At 36.1% G+C, this 23022-nt stretch overlaps 2 protein-coding genes across 3 annotated transcripts; one reads left to right on the top strand and one right to left on the bottom strand.

Annotated features, from left to right (window-relative positions):
- Positions 1-1658: 1658 nt before the first annotated feature.
- Positions 1659-10861, bottom strand: LOC116255991 (zinc finger CCCH domain-containing protein 31-like). The gene is made up of 3 exons (XM_031632099.2): positions 10562-10861; positions 9569-9629; positions 1659-2589 (listed from the first exon to the last, which is right to left on the bottom strand). The coding sequence occupies exons 1-3, from the start codon at positions 10668-10670 to the stop codon at positions 1848-1850; spliced, it is 912 nt and encodes a 303-aa protein (XP_031487959.1). The 5' UTR covers positions 10671-10861; the 3' UTR covers positions 1659-1847.
- A 1193-nt stretch (positions 10862-12054) lies between these two features.
- On the top strand, positions 12055-16345 carry LOC116255632 (uncharacterized). 2 transcript variants are annotated; one of them, XM_031631506.2, is made up of 4 exons: positions 12055-12217; positions 12313-12432; positions 13898-14533; positions 15796-16345. In XM_031631506.2, the coding sequence occupies exons 1-4, from the start codon at positions 12113-12115 to the stop codon at positions 16249-16251; spliced, it is 1317 nt and encodes a 438-aa protein (XP_031487366.1). In that variant the 5' UTR covers positions 12055-12112; the 3' UTR covers positions 16252-16345. The 2 variants fall into 2 exon arrangements, with proteins under 2 accessions (XP_031487366.1, XP_031487365.1); XM_031631505.2 differs by having other exon boundaries at positions 15793-16345.
- Positions 16346-23022: the final 6677 nt, after the last annotated feature.

The raw sequence follows: 23022 nt of genomic DNA, 5'->3' as shown, positions 1-23022 counted from the left end.
TATGTTCGCTTTGTTTCTTTATGTTTCACAAGGTCTTCTTCTTTGCTACTATGTAACGGACAAGTGGCCTCCAAGCAAACAAAAATTCGTTAAGAATAGAGAAGACCTGCTAACAACAAATTGAAATCTTACGGTGCTTCATAGCAGATAAGTAAAACACTTCAAGATTCTTATAAACCAAAAAATTGAAAGGTTTTAGCTTCTGAATGACAATCATACCTGTAGTTTTTTATTGATGCAGCATTGCGTTTGTGTCAAAATATCAGTGCCAAAGTGAAAAAAGAGAAAAAGACAAGAAGAAAAACTCGTCATTTCTCTTATTACTTATTTTGCAGAGGAAACAGTATGAAACAGATATAATTCGGACTGAATTTTCAGTGCAAACTGCGGCCTGCAACATGCACTGATCATGACTTGAGGAAATTAGTTCTTACTATAACTTGATTTCAAAGTCAAATCATGATAATCTTTTGTATATCAGAACTTGAATTGAGCTCCGTTATCTACCTTGCAAGTGACAGTCCCCCCAGAATAAATATTCAAACTGAAAAATGCGTCTATTCTAAAGAAAAACGTTGACTGCATTATACATTGAACTTACTGTGTTTAAGTCTGCAAATCTAGTTGAACAAAAATTAACTATAATTTGCGTCAATTTTTTTGTAAAGATACAGAAATTGGCCGGTACCTACATAAAAGAACATTTACGATCCGATGGAGCAATTGGGTAACAACATTTTGATAAAAAATCAACCTTGAGAAGCCCTGTCACATTCAATTAGAACAGTTACTGTAGTTAGTAATAGCTATACGCTTATAACAATGATTAGGTCAGAACCAAAATATGGTCACGGTTAGATCATCACAAGAATATGTGTCGCAATAATTTGCCTTTTCTCGAGGGAGGCAAGCACTTCACCCAAGATAAATTTGCCCTTTTTATGAACAAAATGGTACAGTCGAATAAAAAACAAACTCCAATCTGATCACAATTAACAACGTGGACACATTTGTATGACAGAAAGAAACAATGCCAAGATTCTCAAACACTTCCAAGAACCATTTATTATGAATATTATAAGAGAGAACCGTTTTTCCACCAGGCTTTGGGGTGGTGCCGCATAAGACCTCAAAGTAACAGAAAGGGTTTTTAACGCCCAGGATACAGCTGACAACCTTCACCAGGTTTCATTTCCTTCTACACAAAATCCACGTCACTGGCACGGGTAGCAGGGGGCAGATATGGACACGGCAAATTTTAAAAGTTGTGGATAGGAAGACAGTACAGCAAATATATATATATATATATATATATATATATATGTGTGTGTGTGAATAATTCCACAGAAAATTGTACATATTTAGTACAAATAGGTGAGAAAAATGCAAACAGGTGGAAAAACATGCTTTAGAAAATTTGTAGGCAAAAATAATATTAAAACTTTAAAATTAATGTGCAAAAAGCAAAAGCTAATGTGCTGTTTAAAAAACGTGTCATAAAAGTGTGTTGCAGTAACAGACATTTTGCTGTATCCGTCTGACCTAGCACAAAAAACGTAAATTGATTGAAAATTTTGAAAGTTGAAGGCACCATTTATGAAAATATTCACATTTACCAAACTCCACCAACGAAATATTACCAAACTCCAACAGAAAAGTGGGCAGAACACAAGGAACAAAGCTGAAACATCTTTCAGAAAGGAAAGTCACAGTAGTTATAGACGAATGAAGGTAAAAGTTAATTAGTTCTTCGACAGTTAAACTACAATAATGAGCAAAAGAAGGCTAGTTCAAGATAGGCCTAGCAAAATATATAGAAGCAACTCCTCTCTTGCCTTACCACCATTTCATGGCTTCCGCAACTCAGACGCACCATGAGCGAAGTGGCACCTATCTCCAAACGTGCACGAGCCCTTACCGTAGTTCTCACACAACTTTGTCTTATAATTGCTACCAGGTCCAGGGGCAGCAGAACCGGGTGGACCGGAGTTCTTCGCCCCACCAGCAGCACTGACACTAACAATGAGCTCTCGCACCATGGTGCTCGCATGCTTAATCTGATCAAAAGTCCCCTCCAGCTCAATATTCCTCAAGTTGGGATCAGATTCATGATCCCTGATTGAGAGCTTTGCACCTGTGACACGGCAAATTTGCTTAGAGTTTACACCACCCTTACCAATGATGGCGCCAGCGAGAGAAGCATCAACACTTATCTTCGCTGTGGCAGAGGCTCCAAAGCTAGCAGCTGGAGGGACAGATGGTTCAAGCCTGCCAGCCAACCTGCTGCCAACACCAGAACCAAACTGGTGATCTGATCCAGGTGCAATTGGCTTCCCCAGCTCCCTCTCACCATGTGCAAAATGGCATTGATCCCCAAACTTGCATCCTTCTGCAGTATTATATTTGTTGCAAATGCGGGTCTTAACAATGACACCAGGTGAAGCGACCTCTGACATTCCAGGGCCAGATTGTTTCCTCGTAGAAGCTGCTACACCATTATTTAAATTCATCATCTGAGCCACAACGCTCAGGCCCCCAGGTACGTAATGCAGGAAGTGGCAACCTTCTCCAAAGGGGCAACCCGCGGTGCTGCACAAGAAACCACGATTTGAATCATAAGGTATACCAACGTTTGAATATCTTCAACAAATATGTCACTCCAGCACAATGTTGTTTTTGGAGCCTGGACTGTTTTTCCCACTTCAGAACTTCAATTACTTACATGTGTTATCATTGACTCACGGCATATGTTTAAATAATTTCAAAATGTTCTTTTTTCAAAATTTCCTATGATTTTTTTTTTAGCTCCTTCAGGCTTTATGTAATTGTTCTTCTTGTTTTTCAATGCATCATAGTTTGCTTTTACTGCATTGAACTCTTCAGGATTATATCATGATATTATTATGGTATTAATTTTTACTGATGCATTGGAACATAGTTACCAACACTGTTCCCAGCAATTTCAAGGAAAGGTTTCTCCTAGCACGCTTTCTCTACACAATCTAACGAAAATATCAAAAACTATAGAAGACAAAAAACATATTTAATGCTTCAGAAAACGTACAGAATACTATGCTTACAGCAAGCTGCTGCAAAAACTATGAAAAAGTCATACAAGAGGTTTCCAAAGCATAACAAATAAACATGGGTAAAATTTATGATCCAAAAATTTCAATAATCATGATATTATCGCGAGAAATCAGATCAGGACAAACATTTTCAAGGTACTATTAACTTCTTGATACACAAAGCTTCATAATCACGACTCACGATATTACTGTATACTCCTTAAGTGTCATCAATACTGGTGAACATGCTTTGAAATACTGCTAGAGCATGCATATATCATGATATGGTTTCAAAATTGCAATAGCGTTGTGACATATTCAAAACATTCACTAAATTAGTGGCTTTGAGAAAGCCACTAAAATCATATTGCACAAGGACTGTATCAGGAGAAAGCCCCTAAACATAAGTAGTTTTTATGGTCATTGTATCACACTAATGTGAAAAATAACCAATATTCAACTACATATTCCATAGAATCAATCTTGATTCTATCATTCGAGCACAGAAATTGTTCTCCTTCCTTCTACAGGGCAGCTTATAAATGTAAACGCACTGCTTTTGGCTTTCAATTACAGAATTACCATCTACATACAAGATCAAGATACTAAACAAATATGCTTGAGAAAGAAATCAAACTACTTTTGAATATTCAACCATCAAATAAAAATCAATTTACCAAGAGGAAGTACAGATATTACAATTAACAAAGAATAAAATTAACACAACACAAACACATCTCAAGGTAGTCTCCCAAATTCAGTCAAAGATTCTCTTGTGGCAAAAGATATCAGTATCAGTGTTTTAAATTGGCCTCAAAAGTAAAATGAGTTCACATAAATTTTGTGAACTATATTCACCCCATTAGTCATAAATATCGCTCATATTTTGAAAATATTGCACTGATATCTATGTTGTCAATGGCTCCCTCACTTGCGCTTAGGCTCCCAAAATTGGCTGGTCACCGAGGCTAGATGTCCCTAGCTGACATACTACTTGAAAATGTCCCTAGCTGACCTACTACTTGAAAATGCCTGTCATAGGCTCGCTAGGCCATCAATAACTTAGATTTTTTTTTCTTTCACAATCCAAATGTTTTGTTCTTTGTTGCCATATTCTTCCTTTTTTATTTTAAGTATTTTATTTTTCTGTTTCAGTGAAGCTTTTTTCTCTTTCTGTTGTTGCATTTTTTTTTTCTGTTTCAGTGAAGCTCTTGTTCTCTTTCTGTTGTTGCATGTGATTTTGCATTAGAAATATATGTGCGTTCGTGTACTTGTATGTGTGGACTTCTAGAGAATATAATTACAGTCCAAGTTGCCAAACCAGAAGGTAAAGGCTGTCATTCAAGACAGTAAAAAAGACTAAAAAGGAACGGTTGAGATTAGTCAGTCCGATTCTGTCCAGGTCGACTGTACACATACACACACACAGAGAGAGACAAAAAATGTACATATACATTCATGGGTTAGGAATTAGTTGGCTGACTAATGACTAGGCTAACTAATTGACTTAGTTTGACCAACTAGTCACTGGTTCAGAACGTCGGTCAGTTGATAACTGACTCGACTGACTAGTCGAGAATCTTGACAACTAAGATTACAATTACAATTCATACAACATTAGCCTTTGAATATTTGCATGTTGCCTGCATGTGTTATCACCTTAATACCTTTTCCTAGTTTATTAGAATTGTAATGATGAATGTTTTCTGAAACAAGTTTAATATGAAATGTTCCTTCTATCATTTGATTAGATCAATAATTTTGTTTGGAGATAACATTTAAGAAATGGTAAGATTTTCCACACTTTATAATATTCAAAACTATTGTTTTAATCAAAGCCACTAGGTCCAACCTGGTGACAGCCTGCACATAGGCGCAACTTGGCACGTCGAGGGCACACTTAGGCCACCATTTAACTAATTATGAATGTGTGTAACTGTGTATAACATACGCTTTATTATAATATTTATATTATATAATATATCAGATTGTCATATATAGCTTAATATATATGTTAAAAAGTGTGGAAAACAACTATTATATATATTAAGTAATTAATTATTAAGTTATATAATGTGACTAATAGTGATATGGTTACATAACAACCAATATTATATGATTTATATTATATTATATTTGTATATTTAATACAACATGTAAAGTTTATAGCATTGAAGATTCAAGAAACTCAAAATCATGCAATAAGTTCCTAGACTAGAACATTTACTTAAATAGAATTTCCCCATTGAAGGAAGAGTGGAAGACCATCGCTTTCGGCTTCCAAAACTTAAAACATGAGTCTCCAGCACTATTTAGTCCTTATTAAAGAGTCCTTAAGAACCACGCTGAGTCCACTAAGTGTCTCTTTGACTTCTATGGACTAGACACATGCATGCCTAGCCGCCCTAGGCACACACATCTTGCATTGCCTAAGTGCTGGACTTGGGGGATGCAAGTGGAATAGCTAAGCACACACCTAGGCGATGCATCAACATCATAGATTCAAAAGCACTGATATTCACTTGCATGTTTGTTTTAGTTATATAACCAGTTTTGTTCTAGTTATATAACCAATGTCACATGGGTCTGGGTAGCGTTGACACGTGCAGGAGGGGATGAAGGACTAAAGCATTTTCAAAAAACATGGACATACATACATATATACATACATACATATCTGTATGTGTGTGTGTGTTTTGGGTGGGGGGGTGGGCATAAGATTTTAAGCAGATGAACACATATATTCATTTTTATATTTATAAATTATAGATTACTATACGATGAAACCAAAATAAATTATAAAATTGCAAAAAATAAAAAATGAGTAAATTGTGTCCCATATCCACACCCATGTCCAACAGTGTCAATATAGGTATGTTCTTCAAATAGTTTCCGAGCAACAGAGTGTATAACTTATTAACTTTAATTGTTCAACTTCATTAAATTTGAACTTTCAAACTTCTATCTTTTATTATCATGTTATGACATGCTTACTTTGCAGGTTATATTGTGCATTTTAATTTTTTATCATTATAAGTTGGTAGCCATAGGTTTTCCATTAAATAATGCTTCTGTTTTATTGTTAACTTAAACAATAATGAGATTAGATTTTATTTTTGTTTTTTAGCAACGTAGTGCCTAGCCCCACTAGACCTAGGCTCATTTACCTCTGAAGTCCCAACTGGTGCATAAGGCTTTATACAACATATTTTATGTGTGTGGGCGTGTGTGGCCGTAGATAACATCTATAGTTGCATCTTATTACTAGTATTATATTTTCCCTTTTTTGTTAACTATTGTAATGGTCACCTAAGGTGCACCTAAGCTCTAGGTCCTACACATTGCATAGAACTAGGAGCCAATGAAAGCACATCCAAGAATCCAAACGAAACTATGTCCAAACATTTTAGACATAAGTTTTGACAACTTTTTCAATATATCACGCTCTTTTGGCATGCTTTCCATTTTCCATTCTTGTTGATATCATTGTGATGGTTGCAACCAGTGTTATCGTATCATGCGATACCATATCGTACGATACACTCGATACACCCCCATGGATCGTATGATACAGTGATAAAATGATTTTTTTGTGGTTTTTTACAAAAGAACCTCTCTCTCTCTCTCTCTCTCTCTCTCTTTCTAAACATGTCTAAAAGTTGTGAGAAGGGAAAGCTTTACTAGTTTTTCTACAAAAATCACCCATTTATGTGATAAATCGTTGATTTAGAAGAGAACTCACTTGTGGATAAGAAGGTTTACTCATGGCCCGTGGGGATGATGGGACCTTGATTGATGATAATCATAATATATTATTTGTTGTAAACTTGTAATGTAATCTAAAACACTTTATTAAACTTTAAAGTTGTGATGGATGGTTATTATGTTATTATGAATTTCTTATTTGTCATTTCTAAATGTGTTGTTAATATATAATGGCTTATGAATGATGTGATGAGTTTTCTTTTATATAGAACACTTTTTTTTTCAAATTTCTTTTTTGTTTGGCCTGAATTTACCGACTTTTTCTCAATTTTTCCAATTTTTTAAAATTTTTATGAATTAAAAAAAATAATTTATACGTTACGATAGGGTGTATAGGTCGGCCCAACCGATACACATTACAATACACCTTTTACAACATTGATTGCAACAATGATCAACATATATTCAAAAGCTAGTGTAAAGCAATATCATGATACTACCATGGTAACCATGAATGTGCTTCATTTCCAACACAGGACAAGAGCTACAAACCAGTCTACCTTTTTTCTCTAACCAAAAGAGAAACATACCAAATGCTTTAATGAAAAACACCAACAATTTTCTCCTCATTAGAAAATAAATAACAAAAAGTTATTGACAAGCTATCTAACCTTCATCGAAGAAAAGTATGTGTTAAAGGGAAAATTTATTAATATTCAAGTCACAAGGCATCATCCATAGCCGGGAAACCCATGAATGAGATACCAATCGTTTCACTACTGGGTCACGGGTCAGCGAGTTGGCTCCATGAACATAAATCTTTATAACAATAAAATAACATGTAACTATCAAGAAAATGCAATCTATGAAGACAGCTACAAAATAACGGCAATATTTCAATGATACTAAGTAATAGTTAGAATGGGTGTTGAACAAAACAGTCTGGAATCAAATAATCTGCAGTTGGTGCAACTAACTCAGCTAATTCAGCTGATCCAAAACATAGTCCTCTACGATCTGCTTGCATAAGGATCAGTACATGATACATAACTCAATCCCTTGGCAATCTGAGTCGACTCAGGCGATTCCTGAGTCAACTTGATAGGTTTGCCAACTATAGCATCATCATGATGTTCAAAAGTGACTTTTGGGCTGTAATCAAAATTTGAAACTATTGTCATCAAGCATTCATTCAACTTTATAACAGCAAGAACTCCCTCAAGTATGGATTTGAAAATTTGGTTTCTCAAAAAAACTCAAGAATTCAAAAATCAAAACATGTAAAAAGTAATTATGAAATTTTGAGCTCTAGTGCTCCAGTAGTTTTCTTACAAACTGTAGAAAGAAATTCAAAATAGATACTAACAACTTGATAGAATCCTCAAAATATTCAAAAGATACTAAAAACAATTTTATAAAAAAAAACATGAAAAAGATACAATATTTTCATTTTTTTCATTTTCTTTAAAATATCACAATTGTTTACACCTTTCATTTTTATTTATTTTTGCATTGTTTTCACGTAAAAAAGTTGCAATATTTTTGTGACAATGTTTAAAACATCTAAACATACAAAATTCTAAATAATTGCTAATCCAAATAACATTAACACATGTAAAGAGTTCAAATGAATTTGATCTATCTATGTGCATGCATGTACAAATATGCAGGCACATACACAAAAAGAACGGTGTACAAGCAACACTCATATATTCATTTGACACATGCATCTGTAAATAATTTGATAAACAAGTATGTAGGGAAATCTGCTTTTTTAAGCTACAAAATTGACAACGAAGGATGATAATATGAACATTTTTTTTCTCAAAAATTCATATAGCACATAAAACATTATCTAAGTGCACTCATGCAATAAAGGTGCCAAACAACATTCAACAGAACTCACAAAGTCACACATGCAATAGTAGGCACATAAAAAATGTGTGTCTACAAGTTCCACAAACAATCAGGATATCTCAAATAGCGTGACAACAGTTTTATTCAACATCGACCAATTTCTTTTCTGGTAGAACATAGATGTGCTTTCCTGCTCTGTGCTGAAAGCCTGAAACTATAGTCACCAATCACGCATATTTTGAAAATATCATGATATCATCACCATACTGAAGCCAATCAATGCATTATCAAGATATCATGATCTCTGTGTTCCTACCTTTTTATACTGTTGCCGAAAAGAATATTACACTATTAATTGTTTTTTTACTGTTTTTTAATTTCTTTTCAACTTTTAAATGCTTCCAAGCTTTTTCCTAACAAAGAGCATAACAAGAGAAAAATTAACTCCCAATATGTTGCTGAAAGCAAATCAAGCATACAGAAGCAACAAGTCCAAGCAGATGACATCTAAATTACTCAATCAACCAAAGAAAATCCCATTATGTTGAACAGAATATGAACTAGCAACCACTTAACGGTGAGGAAGCATGAACATAGAGCGTAAAAGTGGACTTAAACATTGTTTAACTAAAGCACATTGTACAGAAATGAGAATAAAGTCTTGCAGCCCCAATAATATCTTCTTTTTGGGTTATGGATTGCCGAAGTTAAATCCAAACATAATCTTGGAGTGAACTGTGTTCTCTGTTCAATTGTCTTTCTTAACTTGATTAGATCCACAAGCAGCAAAAACCTGTATCACAACTTATATTTCCAATTCATTAGCGTCAATAACTTTTCTCCACAATACTTATAAATTCAAATTGATTACTATTTTTAAAAATGAAAAAGGAAAAATGCAAGTATAATAGTTGTCTTAGATAGGTTTAGATTAGAACCTGAAAAATTTGGTGCATGGCTTTGATTTGGTTCCTATACCAGTTGGAAAGGACTCCATTTCTGTCGCACGAAATTAGTTACGTTCTTTCAGTGAAATTTCATTGAATTATCTGATTGTGATACTCCAAAGCAATCAAACTTATGCATTGCATTTACTGGTAGAGAAATTCTTTTAGATCATTATGCAGTACTGTTAAAACTTAAAAGCAATAAACAAAAACTAATTTACATTTTACTTATATGACCATTAATCTAACTTAAATGCATAACGAATGTCTTAACTGAAAAGGCGAAAAAATTAGCATTCGTGAAAACCAATATTCCAGGGCGTTGTGCATTTTCCAACCTAAGGGTGGTGCGAATGCATCGCGAGATAGGACCGGTATAGAAATTTGTTCTGACTAACATGCTACAAATGTGTTCGAGGTAACAAACAGCACCATAGATATAGCTAAAAGAAATCAACAAAATCACACCGGAAAAAATTCCGAATCTACATCAATCCTGTAGCTCGTATGATTCATGAATAAGTTGCAGAAAGCCAATGCCTCTAAAATGAAGGAAAATCGAGTTACACAGTTTAAACATGTCAAGATGTTCTTTACTTCTTTTTTACTTAAAACTAAAGACAATGAAAATAAAATATAACTTATGGGCAATACTACCCTAAACTAAGAAAGGAAAGACGGTAATGGAGGGAAAACAAAAAAAAAAAAGGTACAGTGTGCTAAACCCCGAACTCACAGGTTCGACTGAGGAAAAAAATAGAAAAATAAAAGAAACAAAGAAGGTTTTGTGGTCATCTAAAGTCAAAAACCATAAACAAGAAGGAAGAGGAAGAACAAAATAAGGGAGATCAGCAAATCCCTAGACGCGCTTTGCAGCCCAAACAAGACAAACGGAAATAGTTTGTCCTACCGCGATAGTGAGAGATAAAAGACAACACGAAACCCTAAAAAATGCAAGAGAACGGGAGGGATAAGAAACGGCACCATTCAGCGAGGACTTGGATTTCTTGGACGCGTTGATTCCGCCATTACCATTTAGTGAAGCGTCCTGCTTCGCCTTCTTCCGAGCCGGGCCGACCGATTCCGTGGCCATGTATGATCTAATAGAAACCCTAAAAGCCGAGTAAGGTAAACCCTAGCACAGCGAGGGACCAAGAAAGCGAGAAAGGGACCAAGAAAGCGAGAGAGCGAGCGAGAAAGAGAGAGAGGGAGAACAAAAACTGAAAAGAAAAATTGAGGGGGGAATGGCGCTCGCCTCGCGCTAAAAGATGGCCACTGATTTGTCGAGGCATCGCATATATGAAGGGCCGAACGGCATACCGGAGCTAGGGTATTAATGTCGGGTCGAACTTAGCATGGCCTCGATTGGGTCCGGACCCAGATCCAACACTGATGCACTCCACTTGTTTTGAGAAAAAAGAAGAAAAAATGAGAAATGAAAACTTCTTATTCTCCCCATGTTCATGCCGAACCTATATGACAACGCATTCATCAAAAAGGACCTTTTATTTTTTTTCTTTTATTTTTTACTATTTTTAATTCTTTACATGCCCTATGTACCACACTTCAAATCTTTTTTTTTCTCTTTTACTACGAAGCAAGTTATGTTTTTTTCTCTCTATCTTGTCTTTATTTGCATAATGATAGAAACGTTTATCTTTTTCAACAATAACAAAGTGATCTCCTCACATAATAAGGAGCTGTGTTCACCCCTTAACACGACAATCGGCATAGTAAAACAAAATAATTTTTTTTTAACCTATTAAACGTGAAAGGTTTTTTTTTAATTGTCATCGAAAGAAGTTCTATTCCTCTCCCCCCAACCCCTTCTGGGGTTTATAGAATAGGCTTCTTCAGAATCTACACCTTAATTTGAGATTAATTGAGCAAGACAAAAAAAAAAAAAAAATTGGCTGACCATCTGAACATCTTTTTCATTGTTGAAATGCCGAAAAGTTTTCGTCTTTATCTAGCACAATATCAAAAGGATATTCTTGCCGTTTACTTGAATTTAGGTCAAACTTTTAACAGAAGTCTAAGTCCTTCAAATTGGATATAGCTTCCCATTATTGATACCAAGCATGCCCATTACTTAGAACATATATTTTCTGGTGGGATCCCACATTATCTCGTCACATCTTCTATAGGTGTTGTAGTCCATATCGAAATGTACATGTTACAAAATTATTCTACTTTTTGTTATTTCTAAATTGTTTCAAACCTTTTTGTTGTTTTATATATTATTGAAAAATCAATATGAAAATTATAATAGAACAAGTTAAAAAGATTTAGAACCATTTAGAAATAACAAAAAATAAAAAATAATTTTTTGGATCATGTGTACCGCTAACGGATTCAGCTGAATTGGAAGCCTTCGACCAGGACCCGCTTTACCAACAATTGGACTGAGGAACCGAATCTGCTACGTCAAGCCCCAGATCCGACAACCGGTTGCAATGCCCCCTTTGGGATGCAAAAGAGGCGCCTCTCCCTTTCCCTCCCGAGAGGGGAACGGAGAACGGGCAGCCGGAAGCAATGGCGGGCCTCCGCCAGAAGCTTGATCATGTTGTTCGTCTTCATGAAGAATCGAAATCCGCGTTTCGGATCCTCGAATCACACATCAAGGCCGGCCTTCTCGAAGTAAAATAATACTTATTCTTCTTCTTCTTCTTCGGAAGGGAAGTTCGGAAAGAGGGAAAACTGAACAAACTCTCTGTGCTTACCTTCTGTTTCAGGCAGAAGAGATCTTTGCGTCTCTCTCTGTGCCGTTGATGCGTCTCGTGGATCTGAAATCGAAGGAAATGGCCGTAGAGGGAAGGTCTTGCACGATCGTCGTGAAGGATAGCGTCTGCAAGGTGCGGATTTTCCTTCTCTCTAGTTTCGTCTCCCTTTCCAGCGAGCAGTGATAGGAATAAGCTCGACAAGGACAAAATCCACTTTAGTGACGTCTTCCCGCGCGATTTCACATGTTCCTGCCGGAAACGAGAAGCTTAGGGTGATCTGGAAAATAATAGCACAATCGCGTCTACAGGCGGCGTTGCCGCAGGACTTCGTTTATTTCCGTAGTGAATGGAATGTCTGTTGCCGGAATCTTTTCGGATGACGGAAACAAGTGTTCTTAGGCGGTAGAGTGTTCGTTTCGTCGGATTCCGGCAGAACTTTTTACCGGGATTGCAGGCACCTACACGGTGGAAGCTCAGTCTGCTGAATCGACGAAATGACCAAAATGGCCAGTAGCAGAATTTTCGTGATGGGCCAATGTGGTGGAGGCAGTTTGGTCAATCCCGTTTTTAAAGCATGAAAGGACCCCTTTTAGTATCTGTCTTGTTTCTCTGTATTTAATTTAATTCTTTGATTGATCCTGTTGTTCCCGTAGACATTTTCTTCGTATTTGTATTTTATATATTTTAAGTTATATATATATATATATATATATAGAGAGAGAGAGAGAGAGAGAGAGATTTGGATTTGGCAACTAGAGCAAAAAAGGAAATTTGCTGAAGGGAGTCGGGACACTCTTTCAAAAGTTTTTATATCTTAAGGGTCATTTAAAAAGCAAATATTTAGAGTGGTCAATGTGAAAATATTATTTAAAGTGGTCAATGTGAAAATAAGAAATTATTGAGAGGCTGCCCACACGTGACCAATGCATCGGACTGCACTTCCCATACATTGGGATAAAGAATGGTAGGAGAACTTTAACTTTCATATATATATATATATAATTTATAAATTTTTACATTTTTCCGTCCAATTTTGAGTAAAAATTCTCCCTACATCTCACGTCCGAGTTTGTGTATAATGCGGCCATGATTGGATGGACCTCACATAAGATTTCAATATATATATAAAAGTTCCAATGAATTTTAATTTAACGTTATATTTAATTTAACCAGTTAAAAGTGAAGTAAATGGAAATGTAAAGCTTATTTTTGTTATTGCATCAAAATTTGAGGCTATTTTTTAATAATTTTATGCTAAATTCGTTGTGGGTCATTGGAACTAATCCATTGGAAAGGGCGGATTTATCGATAATATTATTGTTTGATAGCCGGGAGATACTAGATTTGCAGATATAAGATAAAGTTCAGACGGTCTTAACGGCAAAGTGATATGTTGACGATACTGATGTTGACAACACTGTTTTTATAATTTTTATCTTATAAATTATGAACTATAATTCAGCTTCCTCTTACTTCACCGCTTGTTGATAGAATTTAAAGTCCTAAAATTTGCACGAAAGGATATTCATTTCCAATATACTGTATTAAATTTGAACAAGAATGGAATGCCTAAATTTTGCCTCCAAAATGGCGACAGGATGCAGGGAAGGTGGCATCGGGAGCCGAATCGGAGAGTCGAAGGATTGCCGAATCGGAGGAACGGCGATTCAACCAGCTCATCTCGTTCCTCCGAACCACCGAGTCTACTGTCAACAGCCACCTGGAGGCGATCCACCAAAGGCTGGCGAACCGCCGATCTTCCCTCCACAAGGCCCACCAGGCCATCGTCTCTCGCTTGGCCAACGCCTCGCAAGAGGCCGCCGCCTCGACACCGCTGCTCCTGGCCATCAACGTGCAGCGGGCCACCTTCCGGAGCTTCGACGGCGCGCTCCTGTCGGTGGGGGGAGAGGTCCAGTCGGCCATCTGCCGCATGGCCGAGGACGTGTGCCGCCCGCTCCTGGGGTTGGCGAGGGAGATGAAGGCCGACGGTGTGGCGGAGGCCTCCCGGCGCTTGATGGCCGCTGTGGTGGAGATGGAGGCGGTGGTCACGCGGAGGGGGGTGGAGTTGGAGGAGGCGAGGAGGAGGATCCAAGCCGAGGAAGAGGCGAACCGATCAGCGAGGAAGAGGCTGGCGGATTGCGAAAGGGAGGTCAGAAATCTGCGGCAAAAGGTGGAGGCGTGGGAACAGGGGTTCTGCCGCAGCTTCCAAGACCGCGTCGGCGGCGCCGCGCAGGTGAGAACCTCAGTGACAGAAGTTTGTTTTGGTTGTTTGGGCCCGTTGCTCGTTCCTTGGGGAAACGGAAAAAGATGGGACTCAAGTTGATAAGCAAACTTACCAAATCCAACTTAGTCAGATATTATCACACAGCTACCCAGTTCGGAGTCGGATCAGACTTCCTATGATCAAGCTCCAATCTGGCTTCCATATATAATTAGGCCCTGACTTTAATTTAGACTTGGATTTAGATGCATAAATGAATTTCAGACCAGCATCTAGGGATATAAGTGGTTCCGAAAAGGTCAGAACCTACTATCGAATTAAACTTAATCGATATCTATGTAATTAGGTTTTCATACCTCAGTTTTTAAAGCGGATTTCCTATCCCAGTCAACCATCGGATCGAGATTCAGATTCATCTATGAAGGGGAAGATGAATTTGAATGTGATCAGTAATTAGATTTAGGTAGTGTTTGGATGAACCCCTTCAAAAAATGATTTTTGCTTAAACCTTGTTTTGGGAAACCTTTTTTTTTTTTACTGAGTTTTCAAGACAAAAACCAGGTTTTCATTTTGCAAAACCTGGTTTTAGTTTGGATGACAAAAAATGGGTTTTGGAGACACCTTTAAAAAATGTTAGTTGAATGCTAATTGAAAATTAGTTAATTAAACTAAAGTACAAGGTTAATTCAAAAAAATGCTAGCTGCAGGATTGTAAGTGGTTTGAAATTTTGTTAATTTTTAGTTAATTCAAAAAAAAAATCAATGAAAAGATAAATAACTACTTTTGGCAATTTTTTTTAATCTTTACTTAAGAGAAACCGCCTTGGTATAAAACCCCAACACATTTGCAAATGTTGATTTAAGTTCATAAGTACTGTCACCACTAGTAGTTCTAACACATAAGGGGTACTTGACCAATTGCAAATGACAATCCTATCCTCCAAACGAGCATCTTGTCGCTTTATTTTTTCCCTTGAACATAAGAAGTTTAACCAAACAAATTCAAATTATGTTATAAGATTGATTGGTGGACCTTCTCTCGATTTCAGTAATATTTTTTATATTTTTATCATCACTTATTGTCCATTGCCCCTAGTCACCATGATGTACCTCCTAAAGGCAATGTTTTCGGGAATTACTCAGATTTTCGTGTCTGTCATGTTGAAGGCTCAACTCTAATTCTGCTCAGCAATTCTGTTTCCGATGACTGCTCCAGCAGAGCGTGATGGCTTTTCTGTTTCTCACTTCTTTTCTTTGCCTGACTTTGTAAGAAGCACCATGCTGCGGAGAAGCATCAGTTTCTAGATGACAAGCTGCTGTGGCAGCTCTTGAAAGACGGCCAAAGGCACGCGGACGACTTCAACCGAGGCAAGCTCATCAGCCCTCTGGCAAATCACACGCGAAGGACTATTAGCGATCTCGGGGCAGAGGAAGACCACGACCATCATGTGAAACATGCAGGAGCAGCAGCAGCAATGGTGGCGAACGGACTGCCAGAGTCAAGAAGCTCTAATGGACAGAAGAAAGCAATTGTGGTACCCCGTGATGTATCATCTTCAGCTGATCTCAGAGTCAATTGGTTCCCGGCGGTTAATCCATACCACAGCCGGACACGTCTTCCTGCGACTCCCACCCTCAACCTGTCTGGGAGGCGTAGACAGCACTCTTCGCCTTCCATGGTAGGCATGATCAGGGGCATGTCGGGTAAGCATAAGAGTAAGTTTAGCTAGCTCCTCACTGATGGCTGATGCCAAAGAATAGTAAATCCGTGGATGCTTGAAAAAAGAAAAAATTAATATGTCTTGTCAGTGTGGCATATTGACATGGACTGAAAGTGAAACATTTCGAGAAGGTATTATTCGTACTTGTGTAGAAAAGAGGCGTTGCAAACAACCTGTAAATTTGTAAGTGCAACCTACATCACAGACACCTCCCATCTTAAAAACAAAGTTTCCGGTGCAAGTGCATATCATAGTTCCCAAATTAAAAAAGAAAATTGAGGGCAACTAGAGACAAATAGTTAATTATCCGATAAATGACTGACTATTTGGACCAACTCAGGTCCAATCAGTTTGAAAAAAAAAAAACTACAAAATGAACGCAGCTGCTACACACATCCCACATGCGATCGCAGCTACCAGCACCTCCATTTGTGACCCATGCCACCTCTTTCTTCCTCCTCCTTCTAGTAGTCGAGTCGAGAACAATTTTCACACTCATTTGGAGTAATTTCCAAAGGTCACGATCAAATCCCTAATTGCAAAAAGACTGCAATAGTTATTCTTATATCAATCAAATGCTAGCTCCCGTAGTAGCATTTTTTTGTGTGTCATTGGCTCAGGGTTGAAGCCAGAACTTTTTTTCTCTGGGGCACAAAATATATAACTATCAAATTTTGAAGCTGTTGGCACATGAAAAAAAAATAAAATCAGTGGGATCTCCTAGTCCACATCCTTTTATCTTCCTACCCTTGAACGTCCCTTCCTGTACGTATTGGTTTAATCAAACCAATCAGAACCCGTCCATCACGACGAATAGATCATAATAGTTTAACAAAAAATTTTATGACCAAATAACTCGGTTGAAGGCGACAATGAATGGGCACCTTATTGAGACACCATATCAGGCTCCATGGTGTTAGCATCTCTCGACTCATCATTTCCAAGAGTTGGGACCGCAACACTATGCATGGATGAGTCGTTGCGTAGAGTTGCAATGGTTGGTGGACATTGAATGAGCACATTGTTCTTGGGCAGAGCATCTCTTGGTTGATTATGTCATTATGAAAATGAAATATGCTCAAAACTTTGGTTACAATCAAACATATAACGTTCATGGTTGATGATAAAGAAAAATACTTCCACATGTCTAGAAACGAAGACCCAATCAGTAGGAGGGTAAAGGCAACTATAACTTTTATGTTGTTGGTTGTACCCAAGGAATATGCAAGGTAACGACTTGGGTTTAAATTTATTTTTGCATAGTCCTAAAGATACGGGAAGCATCTACAGCCAAAGTTCTTAATGATAAGTAATCTAGTTAACTACCATTGAAATGGTTTTTAAAATAGAAAAATCATATCAATACTTGGTGGTGGCAACTTTTTAGTTAACCAAACAGACAAGGAAAATGTCTCCACCAAATAATGTCTGGGAATGTTGGGATGAAAAACAAGTGTTAACCCAATTCAGTAATAGAGCAATGCTTTTGATGAATGATGAGGCTATTTTGCTGTTGTGTCTTGGTGCACGCTTTAAAGTGCTGAATTTTATTTTCAGTAAAATATGTGTCAAGATCACTACTATTGAACTTGCCTCCTTCATCTCTTTGGAATATCTTAATGAGACGTTGAAATTGATTTTGCACCATTCTATGAAATAATTTGAAAAAATGGCTCAACTCATATTTATGCTTCAATTTGTAGAATCAAGGGAACCTAATGCATTCATCAACCATCACAGCATAAACCTTAATTTTTTGAATGGACACAACTTGGGCTGGCCCCATAAATCACAATGAACTTTATTAAATGGTTCTTGACAATGCTCTAAAAGAGGTAAAAATAATAAACAACTCATCAAGCCCGTCTGACAACTTGCACATGAATGTTTATTATTTACAAAAGAACTTATTGAGATAATCTTTTGTTTACATAGAAAATCAAAGGCTCAGTAATGTGGATAACCAAGCCATCCATAGGGATGTCAATGGATCAGATTCGGATCAGATATACCTTTTACCAAATCCGATGTTTTGGATATTCATATATTCGGATTCAGACTTGGATTCGAATTCGGATGAAAAAAAATTATACCATATTCGAATCTGACTTTATATATATATATATATATATATATATATAAAATCTTGACAATTAATCTTCATAAGCTTGACAATTATCACCAGTCAAGTTTGAGCTAGTGTGATGTTAGGATTGAGTTTCATAGTTCACTTGGTGTTTATTGTATATTTTTCATACATAAATTAGATTTGGATCGGATTTGTGGTTTAAAAGTCATAAATCAGCGGATGGATTCAGATATAACTTAAAAGTCCAATTCGGATATAACTTAAAAGTTAGATTCGGATATAATTTAAAATTCAGATTTGGATCAGATTCAAATATTACTTAAAAATCAGATTCGGATGTAGATTATATATATATATATATATATATATATATATATATATATATATATATATATATAAAATCAAACTTCATTCTCTAGATCATCCAAATTTAAAATTTCAAAAATTGTACTTGGTTGTTATTCCTTGATGCAACAAAAAACGAGACGAGTCATCCTTAACAACTTCAACAGAAAAAAAAAACATGTCACCATATAGTACAAATTGCAAGCTTGCAAAATTTTTCGTTCAATGTCTCCATTTGCCACAATGGATATGTTCTTTTTATTTAGATAGATACTTCAACCATGTTGACACTATATTGAGGTCTTGAGGATAATGCTATCAAATTAACCTGTGCAAATGAAAATTTTAAACAAATAAACATCTTAGACACAAATAACTGTAAGTTTTAATTAATGTAAAGAAAACAAATTAGTACAAAAGAATATATACCTCTAATTTATGTTTGATTTTCAATGTATGTAGATGCAAATGGTGTTTCCTCTTCAAGAAAAGGTATAGGTAAATCGGAATCATCTAACAAAAGAATAAAATAAACAATACAAAAATATGCTTAAAAACATTAATAATAAGTAAATTATCTTCAGCCTGATCTCACAACCAATCTTGTGTACAAATCAAAGCCTCCACTGTCTTTATACATAATTCACTTTTGTATGAACCAAAAATATGTCCACTTGTGTTAACTTGGACTATGATGCAACATTTGATACATGAATAACCAAAATATCATATATCATTTTAGATAACACATGGTATTTAGGTGCATTGACCTTCCACCATGTCAAAATGTCAATCAGATTGTTTTTGGATAAATAAACTCTTCCAAATGCAACTCCAAATCTAATTTTGTGCATTGAATTTGTGATGATTTTTCAAGAAAGTTATTTAGTGCACTTGTTCTGATCTTGTTAAGAAAAGAAAATTAATTAAAGAAGTAAAACTAGATGCATCACTATCCTTCTCAACATCAACAATATAACCAGTACTAGTAGAGAGCATCTTCAAAACATAAGTAGCTATATATTCATCATAAAGATCACAAAGATAATTCTTAATTGCAAAGACATATCCACATGCTTCATCTTTATAAAATTGCCTATAATAAAACTCAATTATTTTTATCTTATAATGAGGATAAAAAACCACTGCAATTGTTAAAATTAAATTGCATATATTCCATATTTGTCAAACTTTGTTTTCATCCTGGTTGTCATATTTGGAAAGCAAATATCTGAAATTGAACACATTTTCTTTAAAGAAGATATTAGAAGTTGAATACTTGGCAGCAGAAATGACATTAGTAACATCATAAAATATTTTTAAACTGTTATGAATAATAGTAGTCTTCTTCTACTCGTTCTTAGTCGGTGTCAAATGATAGTAACGATCAAGTTCTTGAAAACGACCAAAAGTTTGTTTATATTGTAAAGCTACATCAAGCATAAGAAATGTTGAGTTTCATCTAGTTGGAACATCAAGACATAACTTTTTTTTACAAGTAACTTTGACATAATGCACTGCTCGATCAAAACTTTTACATCGAGTTCGAGATGCCTTGATATATTTTATGCTTTCTCCGATCTTGTCAAACATATCATTTACTTCTTTGACATCATGTTGCACAACCAAATAAGAATATGTGCAGCACATCTAACTTAAAAAAAAAAATTCATTACAAGCAAGTGCATCATTTCCATTACAAACAAGTGCATCCTCATATTAGTTTTCTCTAAAATATTACGTAATTTTGTCATTTCATCTTCATAAATATGTATGCAATCTGATCTGACAGTATTACGTCACAATAACTTGAACTGTGGTTGTAATCCATTGATAAACTTCTGGAAGTCTGAATTACTAACTATACAAAATGAATATTCATAATGAATAAACATATTAGCTGAATCAAGTTGGTTTTTATTTGAACCAAACTAGAAAGTACCAATAGTACATTTTCCATCATTAATTTTTCTATCAATGACAAGACATTGTTCACTTAATTCTGAGTTAGACCTTTTAGGACATGCCTTTAAATGATTCTTTAAACGTGTGGTGTCCATCTTACTATTGCAATCCATAGATACTTTACAGTGTTAACAAACAGTACGCTTAATACCTAATTCGTTTATTATCCTACTAAACTCCTTTCATACAATTGATCTTAAGGCCCCTAAGTAATTATCTTTTCATAAATATCTTTATGGTGGACACCCAACATCCAACAAAGGTGAATTACAACAATCAACTTAAAACAAAAAAAAAGTTGCAAAATTCATTTTTAAATGGTAAGCAAGAATATTAGTTTATTGATACGAAGATTCTTAAAGAAACTCTTAACGCTAAACAAAATTGCAATCTGTAGTAATATAAGAGTGCTAACTTGCACAAAGGTTGAAATGAAAAGAAGAGGTTTCTCCCCCATTTTCTGGTGCCTAGACTGCAAAAAGGACAAGCATAAAGAAGGATAAGAACGTGTTCGAAGATGGTCATTGCATTTTTTAAGAATGCAAGTACAAGATGGGTAAGCATAAAGAGAAACAAGATGAAAAGAAAAAAGTCACTCCTACTTGCATAAGAAATGCAATCACAAGCAAAAGATATCAAGTCTAAAATGGAAGACAATTGTTCTTTTAACCACCAAAAGTTCCATTCATTAAGCAGTTTTTTATTAAACAGTAGTCCAATTGGAGAACCAGGCAAATCAAAATAAGTTCATATAGATGTGATCAGTAGGCAATTGAGTAATCTACTGTTTAATGAGGTGGGAGGAATGAAGACTAGATACTACAATTTGACCTAAGCATAAGTCTTTATTATATGCAACAGGAATATGTGGATCAGAAGTTGAGATTCACAAAAAAACATAAGTTTAAGGCTTTGAGCTCAAGAATATGTTACCTTTTTGTGCAAATGTCAAGGGAGCCCTAAAATAATTGTCAACAGTCTCTTTACAAAAAGAGTTTTTATGAAAATTCTGCAAGGGTCCTCCATGATGGCAATACGTGCAAAATAAGAAGAAACTTTCAGACCTAATTTTTTTATATTTTCCACATTCTTACCTCATCGTCGGTTAGTTATGCCAAGGTTTTCATAGAATTATACAATGGAAATGCTGGTTTCAAGCATAACTTTAGAAAACTACTGATCATGGCGATCCTTTCAATGGAAAGCCTCGACTCTACATATTGCATCCGGCCTACTGTAGTTGCAATTCTATACAATGTAGGGGCATTAGGGAGTAACAACATAGGGTATAGGAAGTCTGATTCACGACTATGATTTTAACAATTAAAATGAAAACATACACCTTTGTGAAATGAAAAAACAACCTCATATCTCCAAACGAGGAGCCTGTCAATAAAACATAATAGAAAAGGGAATGGAAAACACATTAGTCAAACGTACAATGTTTCTTTCCCCTATACCTCAATGGCTGAGAGAAGAGGAGAAGAGGAGAAGGAGGCGCCAAAACCCCAACAAAAAAAGCATCAAGAGGCCCTTAAATCTCCTTCGCCTCCCACAGGAATCGTGCATTTTCTCTCTCTCTTGGATTACAGAGCACAAAGTGAAGATACCCATTTTGCTAGTGTCTCTAGAATGAGCTAGAATCCTTGAGAGAGTGGAGAAGGGGCAGGGTGGGAGTTTTTTTTTTTTTTTTTTTGGTGGGTGAGAGATGGGTTCGTTTTTGTAGTCGACAGATGGTGTGGCGGAGCTGAAGGAGATCATGAGAATTCACCGGTCATTGCCGGTGAGGAAGCCGCCATGACCATCATTCGTAACATGGATAAGGAAGAGCATATGAGGCTTGAGGCCAAACATCCTACCATTGTCATAGGTTGCAACTTCAAAACCTACGGCCACTAACTCAAGCTCTCACTAGATTCATATATTAGGTTACAGGATTCGGATATCAGCTCTAGATCTCGTGGTTCGGATTCAGATATTAGGCTCTAGGATTTGGATATTAGATCTCGTGGTTCGGATTCAGATATTAGGCTCTAGGATTTGGATATTAGATCTCGTGGTTCGGATTCAGATATTAGGCTAGAGGATTAAGATATCAACTCAAGGTTCGGATTCAGATATCAGATTATAGTTCAGATTTGGATATACTTGTTAAGATAGTATCCGATCAAATATTTATTTAAATCAGAATCTATATCCGATGGGATGTTATTTCTTAAATCTGAATCTAAATCCAATCCGAATCCGATCCACTCTAGTTGTCTGCACCAAACTTCGTAGGATACTGACTTGAACCTATTTGAATACAAAATATGCCCCGAAGAAGGCTGCTCCCTATCCAATGCATAGAGGTCGCCTGATCTAGTGCCCATTGCTGCTAT

This window comes from Nymphaea colorata, chromosome 6 (assembly GCF_008831285.2).
Source record: "Nymphaea colorata isolate Beijing-Zhang1983 chromosome 6, ASM883128v2, whole genome shotgun sequence".
Taxonomy (NCBI): domain Eukaryota; kingdom Viridiplantae; phylum Streptophyta; class Magnoliopsida; order Nymphaeales; family Nymphaeaceae; genus Nymphaea; species Nymphaea colorata.
Note: the sequence above shows the minus strand (reverse complement) of the source record. Positions and strands in the feature narration are given on the sequence as shown.